The sequence below is a fragment of the Cryptomeria japonica genome, chromosome 8 (assembly GCF_030272615.1).
Source record: "Cryptomeria japonica chromosome 8, Sugi_1.0, whole genome shotgun sequence".
In the NCBI taxonomy this organism is placed as follows: domain Eukaryota; kingdom Viridiplantae; phylum Streptophyta; class Pinopsida; order Cupressales; family Cupressaceae; genus Cryptomeria; species Cryptomeria japonica.
The window spans coordinates 631,998,112-632,024,064 of NC_081412.1; the positions used below are offsets into that span (position 1 = coordinate 631,998,112).

Consider the following 25,953-nt stretch of genomic DNA (forward strand, 5'->3'; position numbering starts at 1 on the left):
AATTTGCCTTTTTTGAATCAATCATGCAAATTTCATCATTTTTTCAATTTACCTATAAATCGGTCTTCCTTCTTCATCCCATCTAACCACTATTTGAGTACCCTCATGTTGTCTCTTTCGAATCCACCACTTGCAATCATCTTGCTTGCCAATCTTTTGCATTTTTAGGTGACACCCACATAATTTGGAGGAGAATGAATAACAATGGAGTCTAAGGAAGGAGATTTCTACATGTGATTTGTGTTTTCGTTTTGAAGTCTTGTCTTTATTCCTCTATTGAATGTATTAGGATTTACTTTCATAGCTAATTAGTTTTTGTGGTTAGCTAATTCATGAGTTATGAATCTTATAGTCAATTCCCTATGTACATTTCTCAGTGATCCCAATGTGAACTAACTAGTTTTCTATTTTTCCAGTGCTTCTAAGGTGTTATGTAGGTCCAATTTCCAGAAAAGGATCCTTTTTGAGGAGTTTCAAGCCTTTTGCACCTGTGCAAGGCACATTTGTGCTTGTGTACAACATAGGGTTATTTGTTAATTAAGTTTGAAATCTCTTTGGATCTTCAATATTGAGGGTTGTAAGGTTAAATTAAGATTTAATTCCATCAAAAAATGGCTTAAAATGAACTCATCTAGTCCTAATTAGGGAGGTTAAAGAACAACAATCCTCACATTTATCTTTTTCATGCAAATTGGTTAAAAAGGACTAAAAATATTTCAATTTGGGTGATTAAAATGAACACAAAATTTTGCAAATTGATTCAATTTCATTTCAATTAGTCTGATTAGGGATAATTAGGGTTGCATTAACTCACATAAGGATAATTAGGCTCTGCATTTTCTTTTTTAGGAGTTGCATTGTCTTCTTTAGACCTAAATCCATCACAATTCCTTGAAATTGAGGTAATATCTTGCTATCTTAGTGGGTTTCAAAGTTAATTAGGCCAATTTTCATCAAAAAATAGGGTTTTTATGCACACTATGGCTTTGGTTTCTTAGGATTTATTTTTTGTTTGACCAAATTTCTCTATTTTGCAAGGGTACTATGCTTTTGCACCTATCTGAAGTACTTTTACACCTATGTGAAGTTCTTTTGTGCTTGTGTGAAGTACACTTGTGCTTGTGTGGGCTAGACTTGTGCCTGTGTGACCTAGAATCATGCATGTGCAAGGGAGACCCTAAGGTATAAATTCTCAATTTCACTTGTAGATCATGTCACTTTCTCTCTGTTTTCTATTTTTTGGCTTTTTGTGCTACTGATTATCTGTGCAACAACTTGGTGAACATTGGCAAATACCTACTGATAAACTACTAATGCATTTGATGCAGGATCCAGTCAAATAAATCTCATAAAAAACACTTATTTACGTTTTGTAAATTATTTGCACACTTCAATTTTCTAAGGAAAAAATATCTTATGTCGTTTTGTTTGTGTGTTTTTGCCTATAAAGGGCTTGTCTCCCAATTTGCCTAGCAGTTTGCACAGGCATTGGTGAGAGGGAATGACCCAAGTCATAATGGGCTAAGGCCAAGCTCTTTTGAACCACTATAAATAAATACATGTGAGGAAAATCATGGGTGATAGGTGTCGTTATGTCATATCGATGTAAGTCTCCCTCATTGTCCATGTGGCACGTGAAACCCTGTAGAGCATAATCTTTTCACGCTAGAAGGCCTCCTTAACAAAGTGAAACACTGCATGTATGGCCACCTGAATGGATGCCTTGACTAAAAGATTTTTTTTTTAGAAGCCAAAAAACTTTTAGTTGTTGGTACAAGAGGTCTAATCTCTAATGATGTATCACATCCTTACGGTTCTTAGTAGAGATGCAAAGTTAGCCATGGGGATTTTTCATGGGGACTGATGCTTGGCTTCCTCGGAGAAGTGAGTGTCATGGAGTGTAGCCAATGGGGTCAAGAATCTAAGTATCTACTTTGACCAAGAATAATTAAGGAAACCCAAGTGAGATCCAACAACTATTGTCCTTTCCAGCCTTAGCATTTGTTGTCGAAGGTGCATGATTGTCTTGTGTCAAAGTAAAAAAATAAATTTGTCTTCAATGTTTTTCAAAAGGTGAATCAAAAACAATTCTCACAAGTGGTCATAATAACCTTGATTTTTCTCAAATTTCAAACACAATTTTCATACCCAACAAAGTGAAAACAAAGAGTTCACATTTTTTGTCCAAGTATTCATCCAACAATTGAACATGGCTTGTAAAAACATTGGAAAACCTTGTTTCAAAATTTATGTCACTTAGAGTTAGGTTTTGCATAGTACAAACATAGGTTATGACACATTTTCATTATCCTTAATTGCAAGCATCCTCATTTTGCACTTATTTTTAAGGTCACTATCATTCATTTCCGTTGCATTATCATACCAAAGATAGGTTTTCACTTAGGTCATATTATTGCCTTGCATATCCCTCTCTTGCATTAGATCATATCATTGGATAGTCCAAACCCTAGGTCTTTTCTTAAATTATCTTTGTCACCTTTGCATTCATATAATATCATTAGGTCATATCATATTCTAAGTTTTTTCAAAATTTTCATTAATACCCTAATTTAATATCATAACATTAAGTCATATCATAACCCTATCTCATATCATTGCATAATAGCTTTTAGTCATTTCATATGTTTAGGTCATTTCATATCTCTAGGACGTATCTTGAGGTCATATTCATATCATATCTTGGATTCATGCCCTAGATCATTGTTATAATCATTTTCCTCTTGCATAATAGCCTTAAAATTAGGTTTTGTCAAACTTTAAATATTCAAATCTCTAGATTAAATCCTAAGTTGTTGTTAGGGAGTCTTGACCTTGTCTAAAATTTGTCTTCTTGTCAAACATCTTTTTGTAAAACATATCTTAGTATCCAAGCGTATAGGTGTGAAATTTTCATTTATCCTATTGTCATTTGGTCCTTTGTCTCACTAAGGTCTAGACTTCATTTCAATTTCCTAATGCATTGTCTTTAGGTTTATATTTCAAAAATTTGTCCATAACTTGGAAAACAACAAAAATATAGGTTGTATTGTCAATCATTTAAGTTGCACTTAGTTGCATTTCATTGTCATTCTAAAGATCCAAAAAGACCAAGAACATAGGTATCCTTTTAGGTTACATTAGGTGCATACATCAATCTTAAAATCAAAATCTAAAAAATATTGAAATGCACAGTGACATCCCTGTTGAAACAAGATCAAAATCCAAGAAATCACACAAACCAACATATCAAGCCATGTCATTTCCAAAGGATAACATGGAAAGCATTCAAATGCAAAAACACCAAACCCAAACACTTAGTCCAAATGTGAGCTCATCCAGCAGTGTAACACCATAATATGGGACAATATAATTGGGACCACCACCATATTATGAACCCATATTTATGCCAATGAAATCAGGATGTGTTATTGTTCCGCAAACACCATCAGGAAGTGCACCATTTGATTTTACTCAAATGAACCAACAACATGACATGCAACTCCAAATATTGCAATAGGATATACAGTTTCCTACGTGACAACATTACAATAAAACTTTGATGGCACATGAAGACCAAAACATGTTACAAGGATTTGGATCAAATCAAGACCTCCAACAAGAAATTGATCCTAAAAACACACTAAGTTCTTCATCAAATTCAAATGATTCAGATGGAATTGAGACATTTATCAAAAATCCTAAGATAGAAAGGAAAATTACAAAATTATTGAGTAAGACACATAGGTTGTTTCATAGCAAGTTTAAGGATATGCTCGATAGTGCTACAATTGCAAATGATCAAATGAATGTACAAACCCAACATGAAGTTGAAAATTTGTTGGGCTTTTAACCTCATCCAGATGAAGTTAGTACATGACAAGATCTTCCAATGACACTATATGAGAAGCATCTTTCAAAATCTTTGATAGTAAGTGTTCCATCAAATTCAATGTTTGAGGCAGTAAATAATCCACTATACAATACTACACCATTTCCACAAGATCATATGGTAATGGTAAAAACATTGGCAAATGTGACATACCCAAAAGCATCTCAAACCTTTCAAAGCAGGTTGCAATTGCAAACGCAAGAACACTTTACGAAGAGAATGCCAAATGTTACTGATGTGTAAGCAAATTCAGTGGTACAACAAAAAGCATATGTGCACTCAAGCTCTACACAAGTGATGAATATGAATAGACAAGTGACACAAAGTCTATTGACAAGACCTCCAATCATGGAAATGCAAAGAAAAAGTAGTAGCGTACAACCTCAACAAGTATTGTAACAATTGAAAAAGATACAACAAGCATTAGTAAATATGCAAGAATGTAATGTAGAACAACAATAATACCATTCTCAACAACAAATGACAATGTCTTGTATGCCATTGGGAATAAATACAAACTTGCAACAACAACAATCACTTGGACAAACTTCACAACAAGTTAATGCAAATGCAATGTCTCATGTAAAAGTCAAACAACCAAAGCCACATAAGCAAATTTTCTTATAGCTAATAGGATTTACATCAAGAAAACAACAAAAGACACAAAGTTAACAAGCCCCAATTCATAATGAACAACATTAGTACCAGGAACAATATATGCCTCAACATGTACAACAAGTACAAATGGGCCATTATATGCCACAATAACAATATCAAATGAATGTGCATTACCAGCCACAAATGCAACTTCAACAACCAAAAGTGCAATATCAACCACAAGTTCAGATGGCATTTCCATCTCAAGTGGCAGAGAAAAACATCATAGTCCCTCAAGAACAAGAGCAATATCACAATACATATGTGCAAGAGACACCAAAGACAACAATTTATGAGTAACAACAACCATTTGGAGGCACTATATATCAACAAAGAGGGCATCCAAAGATGAGTAATGAACCTCCAAGGACTTTGCAATCAGATCCGTTGATGCAATAACTTGAGAAGATGCAACAACAAATTGATGAATTGCAAAACAAAAGCATAAATAAATTGTATACAAATCAAGACTTATTTCCCAATTCATTTTATAAGAGTTTGTACATGCCTCCCTTCCTAAGCATTTTGAAGCTCCAAATTTTGAAAAATACGAGGAAAGGGGTAATTCGAAGGATCACATTTGATCCTTTTATGTGGCATGCACTGAAGTATGTTATGATGAAATGTATTTGATTCATATTTTCCCATCCAGTCTCACGAGATAGGCTATGGATTGGTATGTGCATTTGCTAGGAAATATAAAATCTTGGAATGAACTGGTTGAGAAATTTATTTGTCACTTCACATTCAATATTGATAATGAGATAAAAATGTCAGATCTATGCAACACAAAGAAAAAAAGAGGAGAGCCATTAATGACTTTCTTGTAAAGATGGAGAATTCTAATTAGTTGGTCTTCCCTTGATATACCCGAAATGATGTATGAGTTAAGATTAAAGGGTCCAAGATCAATTAATAAGATCATAAAAAAATGAATTGAAATTGATAATTTTCTCTTTGCCAAAGGGATGATTAAGATTAACAAAGATGATAATAATTCAAGCAATTCAAGCGACAAGAATAGTTTTTGGTCAAAAAAAAAAAGAATGTCACTAATGATGGTGTAGTTGATGCAAGGATGATAAATGTGAATCAACCTAAGTTTTTTATTAAAATAATGAATGCTTCTAATTCTCCAACCTCTCAACCAATTTAGCAGATACAAAAGCAACAAAACAATCAACAACAACAAGGCCAAAAATGTAGGCCTTTTAGATTAAGAGATGGGCCTCCTCATCAATTTATGCCATTGGGAGAGCCTATTGAGTGAGTAATGAGATGGATTATTCAAGGAAATTTCATCAAGTTTCCCAATGTGAAAGAGAGCCACTAGGAACACCACATTGGTGGAATGACAATGTGTATTGTGAATATCATCGATTTAAAGGACACAAGACTGCATCATGTTTTCAAGTGAAACATCTTATTCAAGACTTGTTGGACCAGGATGTGACCGAGATAGATCCATCCACTGCAACTTCTAACACTGATCATACAATTTTAAAATCTCCTTTTCTTGATCATGACAAGGGAAAATCCTCTTCTTCAAACTTGAATCAAAAAGGTAGTTTGAATTATCCAAATGTGATTCATAACAATGTTATTGATTTCTTTCGTGTTTTAGATGACTATGTGTCAACCATAAGGATAAAGGAACAACATTCCTCGTGTGCAGTCACTACTCATTGATCCAAAATAGTATTAAAAGGAGCACCTTCTAATCCTCCTAAACCAGCCTCAACAAGTTGAAGTATAATGTCCTTGACCATTTGGGGAAAACACCTAAACAATTACAATCCTGGAGTTGTTAAAAATCTCCCCTATGCACTATGTTGTCTTAGATAAATCTTTGAATGAGTCAATGGTACCAATCGATATTGATGTTGACAAATTTAAAGCTAGGATAGACACCTTTATACTTCCCAACATGTGGCATTTTCAGACAAAGACATACCTTCTGGCAATACCCATCATACTGACCCATTGCAACTTGAAGTGTTTGTCCACAATTGCAAGATTAGACAATTTTTGATACACAATGGAGCAGGCCTAAATAATTTTTTAGATTGACAGTTATCCTTGCTCTTGGTTATATTGAATCTAATATAGATCCCTCAAAGAAGATAACAATAAAATCCCATGATGATGGAGAGAACTTGTCCAAAGGAGTTATTTTCTTTCCTATCATAGTGGGCCTAGTAAAAAAAACAACTTTATTGTAGGTGCTAGGCCTAGACCTTCCTTATAATATGATCCTTGGCCACCCCTAGATCCATTCTATGAAAGCAGTTCCTTCTACATATCACCAATATCATAAATATTCATACAATGAAACCAAGATAACAATCACAGGAGATCCCAACCCCTTTTAGTTTTGCACCAACCTAAAAGATACTCCACGACAACAAGTGCCAGTCAATGTAGATGAATCTTCATCTAACTATGTGGATCCCAATACATTTATTGAATTAGTCAAATGCAAACTAAAAATATGAGATCAAGGTTGTGGAGAATACTCTATGTCCCAAACATTCATCATAGGCAAACTACCTATGTCTCCTAAATCCCATGGGAAGCCACAATTGTTAAAAGAGGAATCCAAGACAATATTCCAATATAAACCCTCCACCACATTCACAAAGTGGGGTGAGATAAACAAAGAGACTTTAGATGATGATGTATCAAGGTGGCTTTATAAATATGAGGCAGATATTCCACTTGTCATGTTTCTAGTAGAATAATATGGAAAAGGTTTAACTATACTGTAGAAAAAGGGATATGATGGATGCGGCAATTTGGGACCTGATAAAAAAGGGACACTGCAACCTATCATCTGCGAGATGAGGCTTAGAACTTTGGGTCTAGGTTTTATACCATTACAAATTGGAACCTCATCTACCAAAGTAACTACATGTGGAAAAGGGTGTGATTTTGATGATGAAACGACACCCAAGGATACCCATCTCGAAACCAATTCCAATGAATGGGAGTGGGATTCTTACTCCTCTAGATCTTATGCCCTAGAAAATGTCTTTGTTAATTTTGATGATTTGCCTATGGAAGATAAACAACAAATCACTCCCCCTACTGAAACATGTCCTAACACTTGGATAGAGTCATTTTGGGATCCAAGCACTGAATCTAACATGAGTAGTTTAGATAGAAACACCATGGATATCCATATCTTCACCATATCAACCCAAATCCTTCTTGAAACTGATGATGACATACCCCTTATATGTACCCATAGCTTATCAATGGGACCAACAAGGACCCATTAAGCTAGATTGTTTTCAGAATGATGAGACAATTGAAGAATTTATTGAACTCAGAGAAGGGATACCGCAAGGTGATCATAAGGATGGATTTTCTATTGATTTAGATTACACAACATATTTTGGGGAATCAAATCCATCTTCTTGTCACAAAAATGAAAAAGAAAATAAAAAAGAAAAAATCAAAAGAATGGGTCTTTGGGTGAAAACTGTAAGGTGCCCTTAGACCAGGAAAAAGTAAAAATAAAGGATGTACCTATGGGTGAAAACCTCTCCAAGGAACCCAATTGTGGCAGATTGGACATACCCCTATCAGGTCAGGACAAATCAACATTGCTAGTGGAAATGACTGAAAAAATAAATTTGGGTACACCTAAAAACCCTAAGGTCATTTATTTTGCTGCTTCCCTATCAAAACAAGAGAGAATAGATTTTGTCAACTTTTTCCTAGAGAAGCAGATCAAATTTGCAAGTGTGAAGTTTGTCAAGAAAAAAATTAGGAAAGTGCATCCACAAGTGGCTCTATTAGTCAAAGAACAACTCAAGAAATAGTTGGATGTGGATTTCATTAGACCAATCGATTACATAGAGTGCTTCTCCAACTTAGTGCCTGTCAGGAAAACAATTGGGGGCATCATAATTTGTACTGATTTTAGAGATTTGAACAAAGAATGTCGTAAAGATGATTTTTCTTTGCCAAATATAGACATTATAGTGCATACGACTGCAAGATATGAGATGTTGTCTTTAATGGATGGTTTTTTTGGCTATAATAAGATATGGATCGCTCTTCAAGACCAGCATAAGAATGCATTTACATGTTCCTGGGGTACCTACTATTGGAATGTGATTCCTTTTGGCCTCAAAAATTCCAGAGTGACATATCAAAGAGCCATGACAACAATCTTCCATGATTTTATGCATACTTTGATGGAAGATTATGTTGACAACCTTCTATGTAAATTGTGAGACATGGACCAGCTCTAATACCATGTGAGAATTTGCCAACATCTAGAGGCAATGGAAAGCACAAATAAGAGAGACAAAATATATGATAGGAGTGATAACTCAACGATGAACAAGAGTACCAAACCGGAACTGAGAGGGGGGGGGTGAATCAGTACAGACACAAAAACATTTCCTGAATCAGTTTGACTACAAACAGTGCACTTGACTAGCAAACACTAACACTGGTCTAAACCAGATTACTACGGGTTAAACACAATGAGACTGTGAAAGACATAAACTGGCAACACTTAGCTTTCCACACAACCTACACCCTCATTTCCACTTTATCCTTATGCATAGACAGGTAATCTACCAACAAAAATATAACAACTTGCTATTTGAACATGATTCACCACTTGATAGAAAATAACAAAGCATCACACATGACACACATATTTTTCATGTGGAAACCCAACTGGGAAAAACCACAGTGAGGATGAATACCCACAAGCTGTTCTTGAACTCTTTAGAAGTTCGCTCTATTAGGAGCCTAGTCTGGTTAAAGATTGTTACAATAGGTTCTATTAGGAACTAATCCTATTAGGGATCAACTGGTTAAGGGATGGCTAGAATACCTGGTTAAGGGTTAAACCCTATTAAAGGTTACCTTGTTAGAGGATTTTAAGAACTCAAAGGCTTTGAGTCACCTTGTTGAAGGATTTACAACAAGTTGGTTAAAGCTACCTTGTTAAGGGATTTTCCAACTGTTGAAGTGGTTAGAGATCAATAGTTATTACAATGATATGGTAATAGCACTCAATGACAATGTAGATCCACTTTAGTTCCTTCCTTCTGCATACACACTCTGTAGGTATCAATTCTCTTTTCTGGTCTAGCAAGAATCATGTATCTCTGCACTTAGATACACACATAAGATTTTCCAACAACCTCAACATGAAACAGAACATCGACCTTATAGGAAATAGATAGGTTAGTAGCATAAACCCTAAACCCTAAACATTTAGGTCAAGCAATTTAATCAGTTCAATCTTGACCATTGAATACAATGGTCTTTAATAGATCTCAAGACGTTCTCCATCATTTGTTCTCCATCGCTTCATGGAGGCGATAACCCATCACGCATTCTCCACCATTTACAGAGACTTTGCACATTCCCGAGGTAGATAGGATCAATCTCCTTCATGCAGGATCCTTCATGCGCACAAGGTTGACATGGCAACATGATCTAATCTCCATTACAATACTAACTCATCACACGATGTCATTGGTTGAATCACATAGGCTTGGAACACTTCAATTAGAAACCTTGAAGCTGAGACTACCAACCAGTAGTCATACCATATTAAACCTTGATTGTAAACATTCCATATACCGGTTCACATTTCAACATACCGGTTCACCTTTTGCACATATATCGATTCACCACATCATATCGGTTCTCTTTGCCAGTTGTTTAACTTTAATATACTGGTTCACTCCTCAGCATATTGACATCAATGACAACATACAATATCATCATGCCATCATACTCTGCACATATGCCAACAATCTCCCCCTTTGGCATTGATGGTAATATACAAAGATATCACTCAGCATCACATCTTGTCTGCTTCACATCTTCTCCCCCTTTGACAACAATGCCAAAGTGGAGGCACAAGCTACCCTGTACTAGTATGCTTCTCCCCCTAAGGAGTAGCATCCTTCAACACATCAATCTTGAAAAGATATATCAATGTAAGACCTGACTAATGTGGAGCATGAACCTTTAGATTACCTCTTGAAGAAGTAGCACCCCTAATTAACCTCTCAAATAGGTAAATGTAGCCTTCGATAGAGGCTTGGTGAATATGTTTTCTAATTGCTCCTTACTGGAAACATGTTCCAATACCACCTCTTTGTTCTGAACCTTTTCCCTCAAGAAATTATACTTGAGTTCAAAGTGCTTGGTTCTAGTATGTAAAACTGGATTCTTGAAGATGTTAATTGCACTTGTATTGTCACAAAATATACTTACCGATTCAAATACAGGAACTTTGAGGCCATTCAATACATGCTTCATCCAAATAGTTTGGGTGTAGTTCATAAAAGCTACAACATACTCCACTTCTGCTATAGACTAAGAGATACAACTCTGCTTTTTACTCATCCATGAGACCAATCTACCACCGAGAAGGAATGCACCACTGGTGGTGCTCTTCCAATCATCCACATTACTAGCCCAATCAGCATTTGTGAAAACTCTCAGGTTGAAATCATTATTGTATGGATACCATAATCCATAGTCAATAGTTCCCTTTAGATATCTAAGAATCCACTTGACTGCTACCAAGTGGGATTCTCTTGGGCTTTTCTGGAACCGAGTGGTAATGCCCACTACATGTGCAATGTTTGATCTACTATGTACTACATAATGCAACCTATCAATCATTGATCGATATTCCTTCTCATTCACCAACGCTGAGTCATCCTCTTTTGATAGTTTACAACTGGTCACCATTGGTGTACCAACCAGTTTGTTGTCTTCCATGCCAAAGGTCTTCAACACCTCTTTGACATACTTGGATTGAGTGATAAAGATTCCATATTTCATTTGCTGAATTTGCATTCCAATGAAAAACTTAATCTCCCCTTTGAGTGACATGTCAAATTCCTTCTTTATCTCATCTGCAAAGTCATGACTCATCTTGTCATCTCCACCAAAAATTATGTCATCTACAAATACTTCAGAGATCAGAATCTGATCTCCTTCTGATTTCAAGTAGATATTGCTATCTTCACTTGTTCTTTCAAATGCAATCTTTACAAGATGGGAGTGCAACTGCTCATACCATGCTCAAGGTGCCTGCTTTAGTCCATACAAGGCTTTATGTAGCCTACACACCATGTCACGGTCTTCTAATAGGGAAAACCCATTTGGTTGCTCTATATACACCTCCTCTTCAAGTATTCTATTTCGGAATGTAGATTTTACATCCATTTAGTATACCTTGAATTCTTTAAAAGCTGCATATGCAAGAAGCATACAAACTCCTTCCAATCTTGCTACTAGAGCAAAGGTTTCTCCATAGTCTTCTCCTTCTTCTTGGGCATATCCTTTACACACTAGTCTAGCTTTGTTCCTTAGCACTGTGCCATCCTCATTTAGCTTATTTCTGAAGACCCATTTGGTTCCAGTGAAATTTTTATGCTCTGGTCTGGGTACCAAAGACCATGTACCATTCTTTTCTATTTGATCAAGTTCCTCTTCCATTGCCTTGATCCAATCTTCATCTTAATGTGCCTCTTTGAATGATTTAGGCTCAAATTCAGAGATCATACTTGATTTTTCTCTGACCTTTCCTCTTATAAGGATTCCTGCATCCTTGTCTCCTATGATTTGCTTTGGATCATGATTTAGTTTGACATACCTAGGTATGTTCTTAACAGATTCCTCTTGCTTTTCTTCTTCATCCTCATCTTCATCAACATCAGCATCCGCCGGTGTAGGAGCACAATTATTGGTACTGGGATGATTTGCAACCGATTCCCAGAAGGTTACTACTAGTTCATCTCCTACTTGCTCACTACTAGTTTCCTCAGGTTTCTCAGAGTTTTCATCAACTCTAACATTGATGGTTTCAACAATTCTCTAAGTCTTGTTGTTGAAACATTTGAGAGCTTTACTCTTGGTGGAATATCCTAAGAATATTCCCTCATCACATTTTGCATCGAACTTGCTCCGATGTTCACTCCTCTTGGTATAGCATTTGCTACCAAACACTCTAAAGTAGCTTATCACTGGTGTCTTACCGGTCCAATACTCATAAGGAGTCTTATCCTTACCTTTCTTGATGAGTACCCGGTTCATTGTGTAGACTGAAGTGCTTACCACTTCTCTCCAAAAGGTGCGAGCAACCTTTCATTGGATCAACATAGTTTTAGCCGCTTCAACCATAGTCTGATTGTTCCTCTCTGCTAAGCCATTCTGTTGTGGAGTCCGAGGGGCAGACAATTGCCTCTTGATGCCATTCTCTTCACAATATTTGTTGAATTCACCGAAAGTGAATTCCCCTCCTTGATCACTTCTAAGGCATTTGATTCTTCTACCACTTTCCTTTTCTACCAATACTCTGAAAGCTTTGAACTTTCTAAAGGCTTCAGACTTGTCCTTCAAGAATGTGACTCACATCATTCTTGAGCAATCATCTGTAAGAATCATAAAATACCTATCTCCCTACACACTCTTAGTTTTCATAGGACCACACAAATCAATATGCACAAGATCAAGTAAGTTGTCTGCAGTGAAAAATTTACCTTTGAAGGTTGGGAAAATATTTTCCCTAGTTGACACTCTCTGCACAGAGGATTATCTGGTTTGCTTAGCACAGGCAATCCTCTAACTACCTTGATCTTACTGGCCTTCACAATGTTATCAAAGTTTACATGGTAGAGTCTCCTATGCCATATCCAGCTATCATCAAACTTAGCCATAAGACATGTACTGATATTTCCATTCAGCTAAAATAGGTTACCTTTAGTCTTCATACCAGTGGCCATAAGTTCACCATTCTTTCCTTTGATTTTGTACACTCCATTTTTAAATTCTAAAGTGATTCCACTATCATTCAGCTAGGCAACACTCAAAAGGTTGTGTCTGAGACCTTCCACCCAATACACATTGTCAGCACTGCTCTTTCCATTCAGAGAGATAGACCCTCTGCCTTTGACCATACATGGTGCATCATTACCAAAATAGACAACACCACCATCATACTCTTCCAGAGATAGAAACTTACTCTGGTCACCAGTCATATGATGAGAGCAGCCACTGTCAATAATCCACTCATTGGAATTATCAAAGCGGGAGACAAGAGCCTTCTTGTCTGACACATCTTCCTTGACTGCTACAAACACAATATCTTCATTTTCTTCATCTTCTGATTCCTCATCAGTGACACCTTCATCAACTACAACAAAATAGTTTCTCTAGTTTCCTCCTTTGAACTTCTTTAACTTCTCTGGTTTGTCCTTGTTATCACCATTAGGATAGTTTACAGTGTGTCCTATCTGGTTACAAGAAAATCATTTCAAAGGGAGCTTACCTCTGTATTTATCGGTTCCCTTAGGAAGTCTCTTGGCAAGAAGAGCTTCAAATTCCATCAGGATCTCCTCATCATCCATTTCTTTGCTCTCTCTCTTTGTCCACCACTGGTGCTTTCCTCTTTTCCTTTTCTAGATGGTGCATCAGATGCTCTAAAGGAGGATTCAGTCTTCTGAATACTACCATCATAGTTATTTAGCTCATAGGCTATCAACTTTGCAATGATGGAGTTTAGGGATACCTTTGTCTTGTCTATAGACCTCAACTCCTGAATAGCAACAACCCTTATTGCATAGACTGGTAATAAGGATCTCAAGACTTTTCTAACTAAAATAGAATCATCTATTTTTCCTCCTGCACTCTTGATATCTCCAACAACAATTTTGATTCTAATTCCATATTGTTGAATGGTCTCTCCTTCAACCATCCACATGTCTTCAAACTTTCCCCTAAGTCTCTCTCCCTTAGCTTATTTCACATGCTCATCACTGCCATAGATATTATCAAGAGCATCCCATACTTCTTTGGGATTGACTTTATCCTGGACATCAATAAACTCAGTTTCAGATAAGTTGTTGATTAAGGCTTCCATGACTTGCCCATTCTCCTGGATCTCTCTCTTTTGATCATCGATAAGAGTAAGGGTAGGAATAACATAAGTGTTCTCAACATAGCTCCAGCATTGAGCACGCATGCTTTTGATGTATATCTTCATTATGTCCTTCCATATTTTAAAGTTATCTCTGTTGAACTTTGGATCTTCCCTCTTCATCATTAGAATAGGATCTTTCCCTCAAGCGGTTAAGCTTACAACATAGAGGACCTGGAGGATGCTCTGATGCCAATTGATAACTCAATGATGAACAATGATTACCAAATTAGTACTAAGAGGGGGGGTGAATCAATACAAACACAAAAACTTTTCTTGAACTGATTTGTCTGCAAACAGTGCACTTGACTGGCAAACACTAACACCAGTCTAAACTAGAATGAGACTTTGAAAGACATAAACTGACAACACTTAGCTTTCCACTTTATCCTTATGCATAGACATGTAATCTACCATCAGAAATATAATAACTTGCTAGTTCAACATGATTCACCACTTGACAAAAAATAACAAAGCATCACACATGACACATATTTTTGACATGGAAACCCAACTAGGAAAAACCACGGTGGGGATGAATACCTACAAGCTGTTCTTGAACTTTTTAGAAGTTTTCTCTATTAGGAGCCTAGTCCGGTTAAAGACTGTTACAACCTATTTGGTTAGGAACCGATCCTGTTAGGGATCACCCAGTTAAGGGATGGCTAGAATACCCAGTTAAGGGTTAAACCCTGTTAAAGGTTACATTGTTAGAGGATTTTAAGAACTCAATTGCTCTGAGTCGCCCTGTTAGAGGATTTATAGAAAGCTGGTTAAAGCTACCCTGTTAAGGGATTTTCCAACTATTGAAGTGGTTAGAGATCAACAAGTATTACAATGATCTGGTAATAGCACTCAATGGCAATGCAAATCCGCTATAGTTCCTTCCTTCTGCATACACACTCTACAGGTATGAATTCTCTTATCTGGTCTAGCAAGAATCATGTATCTCTACACTTAGATACACACAAAACATTTGCCAACAACCTCAACATGAAACAAAACATTGACCTTATAGGAAAGAGATAGGTCAGTAGCATAAACCCTAAACCCTAAACATTTAGGTTAAGCAATTTAATTAGTTCAATCCTAACCATTGAACACTTTGCATTGAATACAACAGTCTTGAATAGATCTCAAGATGTTCTCCATCATTTGTTCTTCATCGCTTCATAGAGGCGATAACCCACCACACATTCTCCACCATTTGCAGAGACTTTGCACATTCCCGAGGCAGATAGGATCAATCTCCTTCATGCAAGATACTTCACGTGCACAAGGTTGACGTGGCAATACGATCTGATCTCCATTATAATGCTAACTCATGACATGATGTCATCGGTTGAATCACATAGGCTTGGAACACTTCAACCGGAAACCCTAAAGCTGAGACTACCAACTGGTAGTCATACCATATTAAACCTTGATAGAAAACATTCCATATACCAGTTCACATTTCAACATACCGGTTCACCTTTTGTGCATATACCGGTTCACAACATAATACTGGTTCTCTTTGCCAGTTGTTTAACTTCAATATACCGGTTCACTCCTCAGCATATTGATATCAATGACAACATACAATATCATCATGTCATTATACTCTACACATATGCCAACAAGAAGTAAACTGTATTCTATCAAGATGCAAAATATGATCGACAGGATCATTACAAGATGTTCAATGATTTCCTGTACAAATAATGTAGATGAGCCTGCTTATATAGGCAAGGCTTATGGATATGTGAGCACATAAACATGACATGTGGCTCAATAAGAAATAAGGGTAGGTAGGAAATAGGTGTGGGTAGGTAGGAGAAAAAATATAATATTCCACATGAGGTGGAATGTAAGAAGAAGATAAGATCAACACCATAAAAGGTGGAAATTCTCCTACACAGACTATCCCAATGTGGCACAAACACCCAAGTGTCTCATACCCAAACTACTATGAAATGCATTTCCTAAGTAAACTTAAGTAACGTGTAATAATATCCAAGATGAATAATTATTTACACCAACACCCCCACTTAAGTGCAACTTAGGGGAATGCACTAAAGTCTACAATGCAACTAAGCAATGCAAGGTGGGTCCCGGTTACATGGCCATGTTAGGTACCCATGTATAAATGCAAATGCAATCTCCCATAAATGGAGAAAGAGAAAAAAACTCAATGCGAAAAAAACCCTCCCCCAAAAGAGAGATAATGAAAGCACACAATGCTCTCAATGATGAATGAGACGAACAAAACCTCAAGTGAGGAAAGAGTCCCCCCATTAAGAGAGAAGAAAGACCATGAAGCACCCCTCAATTTTGAATCTCTTGCAAGGATGGTCCAATGATGATGACAAAAATACCTCCCCATAAGGAAGAAAGAGAGCCAATGCTGCACCAATAATGTGAAAGTGTGACAAAAACAAGTATCATATCGATGATGATGAATCACTCACTACAACAAAATAAAGATCAGGCATGGAGACAACCTACTTTGAGCATCATCTAGATACTCATAAATGGCAGAAATACTGGTACAATCTAAGTCTCATGGGAGCCATGCACAAAATTTGTACAATCTAAGTCTCAACTAGAGCCATGCACCAAGTCTCACAAGATATTCCTAATCTATGTGTATAAGAGGATTGCATCAAATAGTCAACAATAACAAGATACAAAGAGGTTTGGTACTTTATGATAGTGCGAGTACAACATTGCTCAAGCAAAAGCATACATCATGATAAAATATCCAAATGTGGAAACATGAAAATGATGCCACCAACAAAGAACCCATGTAGATTACTATAGATGAAGATGCCTCCAAATGGAATTTCACCAAGAGATATAAATGAACAACTGACCCCCATAAAAAGATCATGTTGGTACTTACAAATAATGGCAAATTGGACTTCTAATTTCAATTATTACAACTTCTCAAAATGATATATAAGAGACTTCAACAAATACTACTAGTGATCTAAATAGAGATCCAAGCAAAATACAAGTACCAAATAGGCCAAAAAATGACTAAATACTAAAAGTACAATTTCTACTCAAAATAACTGCAAACTAATGGAAGATTATGGAAGTCGACAAAAAATTATGCACTCTCAAAAAAAATGACACTTGAAAAGTAGTCCATATGAGCCCAAATGAAGCCCCCAAAGTTGTAAAAATTGGGATTTCATGATTATTTAATAACCTTTATCCGAACATAAAAAAACTCGTCCACCACTGTACAGATCATGGAATTCTACCCCAAAACAAAAACAATTTCTCAAAAAAAGGAGTATGAATGAGTGAGATATCACTATTTGAAAATTGTCTGCAAAATTATAATTTCTAGAAAATTTCCGTCGCAACTTCAAACTTCAAATGCCTATAGATTTGGCCTCTAAAGTCAGATTTAGATGAAACAAAAGGCAAAACTTACTTTCTTCGACCTCCTCAATCCAATGATGACCTTATATTTGACCCATCAAGCTTCAATAATAACTTGCAATAGAAAACTCCATAATACACAACCCCAAATAACATCAAATTTCTCTCAATTGGCAAACCAATGACACTCTAATGGCTCTAATACCATGTGAGACATGGATGAGCTCTGATACCATGTGAGAATTTGCCAAGATCTAGATGCAATGGAAAGCACAAATAAGAGAGACAAAATATATGATAGGAATAAACAACATTCTATCGAGATGCAAAATATGATCAACTAGATCATTACAAGATGTTCAATAATTGTCTGTACAACTAATGTAGATGATCCTACTTATATAGGCAAAGATTATGGATATATGAGCACACAAACATGACATGTGGCTCAATAAGAAACAAGGGTAGGTAGGAAATAGGTGTGGGTAGGTAGGAGAAACAATATAATATTTCACATGAGGTGGAATGTAACAACAAGATAAGATCAACACCATAAAATGTTCTTTTGAGGATCTCATGGTGTGGTTCCCTAGTACTGGGAGGCCCATGATAGGGGCACTATGGTTATATGCCTTGGTCTTTTAAGTTAGGATCCCAAGAAAAATGGCTAGACTAGAAGATAGGTGAAAGTGTAAGATGAATGAAATGTGTGAGCATAATTAATCCTTTAGTCAGGCCTTACACGATTAATGGAAAAGTGAGGCCTAAGTGAGGATAGAATTGTAGGTGAGTACAATTTAGGATGCTCAAATATGAATAGAATGAGATTGCCTAAAACTTCACTAATCATCAAATAAAACTTTTTTGCTTCCATGATCCACCTATAATCTAGGCCACAATTAAAATTTGATTTTAATATTTCTCTATATCTATGAAGCTAGAGTTTGGTATCAATATACAATGGTGTCATTATGGCTTGCACATTCATGTTTAAACCTTTTCTAAAGTTTTCCATTATTCTATACATTCTTCTCTTCATGTTTGCCATGACTTGATTTGTTTGTGCCAAATTCTTATTATCTATAATATATCCGTAGATGTTATAAATCATAATTCACTTAGTCCCTTGGATCTCTAATGACATTTTCTTAATTTATAGAGTGATGCAACCAAATATCACTATTTAATGTATTTGAGGAGGAACATTCATTTGTGTATGATTTAAATCATTCATGTTTAGACTTGAGATCTCAATAATTTTGTAGATGCTTAGCATTGCACATTCACTACATTAAACATACCATTTTTGCATTCTATATCATGTCCATCTTGTTTCATCATCCACCTGCGGGAATATTAGAGAACCTAAGGTCCCTATGAATCGCAATTAGGTGGAGCTTTCAAGCCCATAACATTAAACTTGCCATCTTTGAAGCAACCCTGTGTCAGCTTGAGATAACCTCAAAAAACTTAGTAAACTCACTTCATTAGACATTTTACTATATCAATTTAGTTTTTGTGCTCAAGTTTTTCTCTAGAAATTGTTCAGTTAATTCTACCTCGCATTTAATGTTTCCGTATGTCCCTTATTGATATCATGTAGACCCTTAAAGTAACAAATTTTGGTTTATATCATTCTCAAGTTACATAGTACTTCCTTGGATATGAAATTGGTCATTTGATACGTAGAGGTGAGATAATATCTATATCGCACATAACACTCAAATTGGTTCTTTTAGTTGAGATTAATTATGTATATGAAATTTATTACTAAAGTTAATGTCAAGATTCTAATACCAATACATGTTTGAAACCTAAATTTCATCTAGTCATGTGCAAGGCTTTTATCACTTCTTGATAGTGAGGGGTGATATTAGTAATTCCCATGTAGATGAGAAATTAGTGAGACCTATTCAACCTCACTTATTGGTAAAAACATTCATAAAGATCTTGATTTGACTAGAATAAAAATTGGATTTGGTCTTTGAGGTGAAACTGAACCACAAGGTCCAAAACTTTCCTACTCTAAATACATGTGATTTAATCTGATATTTGTTAGAGATGAGTGTTCATTGAGGGATTTGTTTAGTAAAATTATTTTATATTTTCTTTTTAGAATGGAGTCTTTATTTTCATTACTTTTTCAACATCTTTAAATTTTTGTACTTTCCTTTAGTGTTTAATTATTATTAAATTATCACCTCCTTTTACAACGTCTTAGGTAACTAATTTATTAATGATATTTTTAGTTCCTACTTATTTATAACCCTCATACATATAACTTAGACATTTTATTTTCATCACTATCACACCTATATCTAACTGAAAAGTCTTGAATTGATTTCATGACATGTAATTAAAAAAATAATTAAAAGATATAGAATAATACTTTTACTTTAATCCTTATAATGTAAAAATAATAATTAAAAAACTAATTATTTTATATGAATACATAGTCATAGTTTACCTACTTCTGGAGATGAGAAAATAAATCAATACTTGTGTATAGGATAAACCAAAAGAAACTAGAAATATAGGTTTCCACTCATATCATATTTACTAGTTACAGTTAGAAAATTTATATTGAGTGTTATCTTGTTGAAAATATTTGAATAAGCTATTCATTAACATCTATACCAAAATATTTAAGTATTGAAAAATAGTATATATTGTTTTATTATCATTATCAGAATATAAAAAATGATATATGAAAAATTAAAGTGGTGGATGCCCATAATGAAAGGCATTTCTCATTTACATTGCATATTACTGCATAAAGTGTATATAGGTCAAAATATTATTCATGAAATAAACATGTATCTCTTGTATGGTACAAATTATCTTTCACCAATTCAACCACATAGGCCAAAACAAATAACCTTGCAATACACACATAAATAGCATACCTAATTACCCTTGCAAGCCTCATGAAAGCCAAAAGTTAATATAGGTAAAATAATTTCCACATGCTATCTAGTAAACTCAACCCCCAACTTGTTCCATACTCATATGCACAATAATTAATAAAAATAATAATACAATTACCCTCTCTAACCCTAATAGCTAGTGATTTATTTGTGATTTTTTTTTTTATATAAAATACCACAATTTATATATGTGCTATGTTAAATTGAAAGGAAGTTAAGGTAGCAGAACAACTTCCTACATTAACCTTGAGATAAGGGTTATGGAAAATTTAATAGATCTCTAAAATATTTATAGAGACTAAATTAAAAAAGAAAAATAAGATAAATATCATGCATACCACAACATAGTAATCTACCTAGCTAAAACCCTTTTAGGCGAAAAATAGCTCTCTTAAAGCCACCCAATATATTATTTAAAAAATAAATACATAATACAATATACTTTTAGAGAAATCTTCTCACATGAGTATCAGCAACCAAAGATTCAAAGGTAACTAAACAACTATAAAACTCTTACACCCAACCTCCATTTCACACAACTACTATATAAGAAATACAATACAAGAAATCATCAAATGGTATTAGAAAATTACAAGCTAAAACCACCCCAAAATTAGAACCCAACATATGTTTAATCCAAGATTCCCTATGATATGTTAAAACACATACCAACATGTGTAACTCCCATTTACAACTCATTTCCCATTTTAGGAGACCTGACCACTTAGGTTATAACTTTTCATTGAAGAGTCTAATTGATGAATTGTTTGAATCATCTCGAACCTTGTGTAGTGCCCTATCAATCTGTAACTCATTACATCAATTAAAACCATATTTGGGCCCCAAAAAAACCTATGAGGCCTTCAAATTTGACTTTCAAATAAGTTTTTTAGTATCTTCAAATCTAGCCATGATATTGCAACAAAAATTTAATAGGATCCTTATTTACCCAACCCATAACTTTGATGAAAATTTTGAACCAGTCAATGCTCAAATATAAACTTACTAATTTTAAAAACACACCAAATTTTGAGAGTGAGGTTGGATCAACATACAATAAAATTCATCCATCTATTAGAGTTAAAAATATTAACTTTAGATTAGTAGAGATAAAGTACAAAAAGGAAAATTCATCACACAAGGACACTTTGATTTTTATATTGAAAATACAATGAGGGAAAACCATGGTGAGGATCAACTCAAAATATATGAAACAAGTATTACAATGTTTGTTTTAAGCACAATATTAAGGAAGTTGACTACTGCTTAGACTTGTAGGATAAGATACACTACCCTAGGGAAACATAAAATGACTTGAAAACAAAAGTTATCATATATAGGACCAGATATAATATCATAACATCATAACATTGCAATGAACAATGTTAGGTGAATTATTATAGAAGAAGCATCTCAAATGCTAACGGTGTAGTCCTTGCTAAAGCTCAAATCTACTTCTACCACATTGACTTTTCACACTTCATAAACTCCACATCAAATCCTATATCAATAGTAGATATTAATATATCAATTTCATCAAAATTATATACATTATTCTTCACCAATGATTTTTTTGTTATTTATATCATTCACAACATCCAAGAGGATCTATTAGGTCAATTTAATAGGACCCAATAAGTAAAAAGTGTGACAATGCATAGGTCCTAAAACATAATTCATCATCAACAACATAGTTTGTGGATCAACCCAATTCATACTCAGGAGGATGACAACACACCTCCAATACATTCTTTAACACAAATAAAATAGGTCAAGATCAACTACAATCATTGGAACAAACTAAGTTGGCTTCATATATCAAAACTGCATATCAAACACTAATCCCAACACAACCTAACATCCTAAAAATAATGTGAATTACCAAAAAAGATGTGTAATCCATAGATACCTATCCTCCATTTATTTCCTGAACCAACTAATCACTATAAATTGATGCATAAGTAGTAGATCACTGATCTATCAAACACTTTGAAGAACCAATAGATTGTGTAGCAATAGTAAGTAATAAATCATTCAACACTTCACCGAGAGACATCACATTCTTGTCATAGTTCCAAGACACTAATCTTACCATATCCAAAAACCATACTATCATTTATACTAATGCGGGGGAATGAAAATTATTATTCTGTATGACCTAAACCATCACCAAACCTCACTATCTACATGACCATTGATGCAATAGAATGAAATGTAGAGATAAAAACTGACCCCTAATCATAAAGAAACTCATTGATTCAACACTTAGTCATTTTCTTCAAACTCTCAATCATGAAATTGAACGATGATAGAATAAAGACATCTCCCAACCATGTAAACTCTACCCAGAGTGTCTCCATTATGTACATAGGTTATACCATGAGAAATTACACATACCATGAACTCTGAATTGATATGTTGTCCACTGATAAACCTTCAGATTGACTTTTCCATTAGTGACCAACTTGCTAAAACATCTTTCAACATATTGCCATTTGAGATACCCGACATACAATCATCTAGAATAACCATACTACAATCTATAATACTGGTATCATTAACAAATTCTCTATCTGTCTGAACTAAGTGGTAACACATATTGTCAAATATGAATGTTGACATCAATGACAACATGCATTACTAGCAAGTCTCCAACAATCTTCCCCTTTGTCATTGATAGCAACACTATGTATGGATCTATGAAAATTTGTATATGCTCCCCCTTTCTCATTTCACCCACTTTGACATCAAGGACAAAGGGCATCCTATTTTCACATAATGAAAATGTACGTACTACCCCTAAATGTGTGCACCATTTCAAAAAGTTTCTCGTTTGGATAGAGAGTCCTTCAAAAAAGGTGGTACAAAAATCTTTGACTTCACATCAAATTTTCTAACAAAAATCTATCTTATCTATACCTTAACATCTCCTTTGGAAGGTAGGATAGCTTTATATTGCACCTTCAACATAGGAAGAGTAATATCCCATGTAGATATAGCTCAAAGAAGGATTTTGTTCTGACAATCAAATTGTAGAAATAAATTGTTTACTACACCAGTGTCATCCAACTCCTTCACCCTTTGTTCAAATTGCACCGCATCACTCAAAATAAAATAAAATATTTTTTTTTCAAAAAAATTAAAATTTCTAACATACCTTTCATCTTGGTTAGACTTGTGAGGGATTAGCACAAAGAATTTTTTTTCTAATGTGCTTTTTGTCTTAGCTAGACTTGCGAAGGATTAATAGACATAGACTTTGTTTTTATAGGAGGCTATTATGGCTAGTATGTGTTAAGTTCATCTCAACCATCATGCCTCTCATGAATATATATCAACTTATATAAATAGATTTTAAAGCATTTATCCTATAAAAAGTGGTGAAGAACTCACATGTGAATGAGCAATAACATGCATATGTCCATGCCATATGTAAAAATTTGAGAATTGTAACTATTATGCTGAAAAATAGAAATCATTTGTGTTAGAAATAACTTATCTTTGAGATGTTTTGAAAAAAAATCATAAGTGTTATCATCTAAGTGTTTTTTTGGTCTTTGTAATAACTTATAATAAATAGGTTTTTGAATTGCATTTCTATTGGGTGACCTAATAAAAACGTCCTTGTTCAGTTTTTTTCTATATAATGACTATAATGAGTTCAATTATTTTTTTCAAATACATCTATATCACTTGAAAAGAGATAAATTGAATTGAATGTTTTAATATAATTATCTACTAGAAAATTATTTTAATTACAAATGAGATTCTTCTTTTTCAAGTTTATTATTTAATTCAAGATTATTAAAAATAATTAGATTAGAATCATTCAAACTAATTATAAATCCTAATTGTTAAAAATAATTTATTAAAACATAAACATAAACTATTCTATATTATTCATTAAATTAGTTATTAAAATATAGCAAAAATTGTGAAAACAATTTTAGGCTCACCTTGTGCTTAAATATTTCCACGGCATATACCTCAAGACGAATACCTTTCTACAAGATAAGCATGAAATCCAAGCAACATATCTAGGATCAGTGGCACGAATCTCCGCTAGCCATATACTAATAAAACCCTCTCTTTCTCACCCTATTATTGAATGTGGTATCTACATTCATCTATTCCCTCTTATATACAAATGAACAGCTAAAATCATAGTATCATATACATTGAAGACTCTCTTTCTCACCCCGTTATTGAAAGTCAATATTCCAATCACACTAGCGAATCCCAAACCATATCTCAATCCGAGTCCCACTACCCAACCATTCATTTCAGCCTCTGAATTCTTCGTTTCACCATCTGTATCAATGCTTGTGTAGTCGCTAATGCCATAAGAGTTGTCACAAACTGTTGCATTGGTAAATGGAATTCCAGTTAGCTTAAGATTGCCCAAAAGTTAGAAACTGCCCTCCGTGGGGCACTATTCCATCAAGCATGTTGTAAGATAAATTCACAACTCCAAATAACTCAACAACTGGAGTTCTAGAGGAATGCTGCCATTCAACCGGTTTAGCGGGAGGTCCAAAGACTCTAGCTGTTCCATGCCTCCCAATGTGTTTGGGATTCTTCCACTGAGATGATTCCTTGAAAGGCTAAGTGCTATCAAGCCCTTGAGGAATCCCATTTTGGCAGGAATTCTCCAAGATAGATTGTTGTTTGAAATATCAATATAGTTCAGAATGAAAAGAACTTTCCCAAACTCAACATCCCCACCTTTCCAGGAAATTGCAGTGTTATATGCATACACCATCTTAACCGTAAATATATCTGAAGTATCTTCTTAAAGATATTCTGGATAATTTTGTGATTCATTGACCATTGCTTGAAATAGGTCCTGAGAGGTGGTTGCCAGAAAGGTCCAGAAATTGAAGATTTGGAAGGCCACTTACTTGGGGTGGAATAGTGCCTTCAAATTGATTGGACCTCAACATCAAGATGTGCAGTTGTGATAGCTTTCCAATCAACTGTGGGATGGTGCCTTCCAAAATATTATTTCCCAAATCCAGTACTTGCAGAGAAAGGCATTTTTCAATGGATGAGGGAGTAACTCCTCTCAAATGATTACCAGTGAGATTCAATGTATGAAATTCTTTCAGGTTTCCCCATTTTGTTGGTATTTT

General features: G+C 34.8%; 1 protein-coding gene across 1 annotated transcript in view; it reads right to left on the minus strand.

Annotated features, from left to right (window-relative positions):
* The window catches only part of LOC131043830 (receptor-like protein 39), a 52,565-nt gene extending 26,982 nt beyond the window's left edge, over positions 1-25,583 (minus strand). Inside the window, exons 1-2 of the mRNA XM_059210609.1 lie at positions 25,301-25,583; positions 25,020-25,180 (exon numbers count right to left, since the gene is read on the minus strand). Of these exons, the coding sequence (XP_059066592.1) occupies positions 25,020-25,180; positions 25,301-25,583 (444 nt within the window). The remainder of the gene's footprint in view (positions 1-25,019; positions 25,181-25,300) is intronic.
* Between the last annotated feature and the right edge of the window lie 370 nt (positions 25,584-25,953).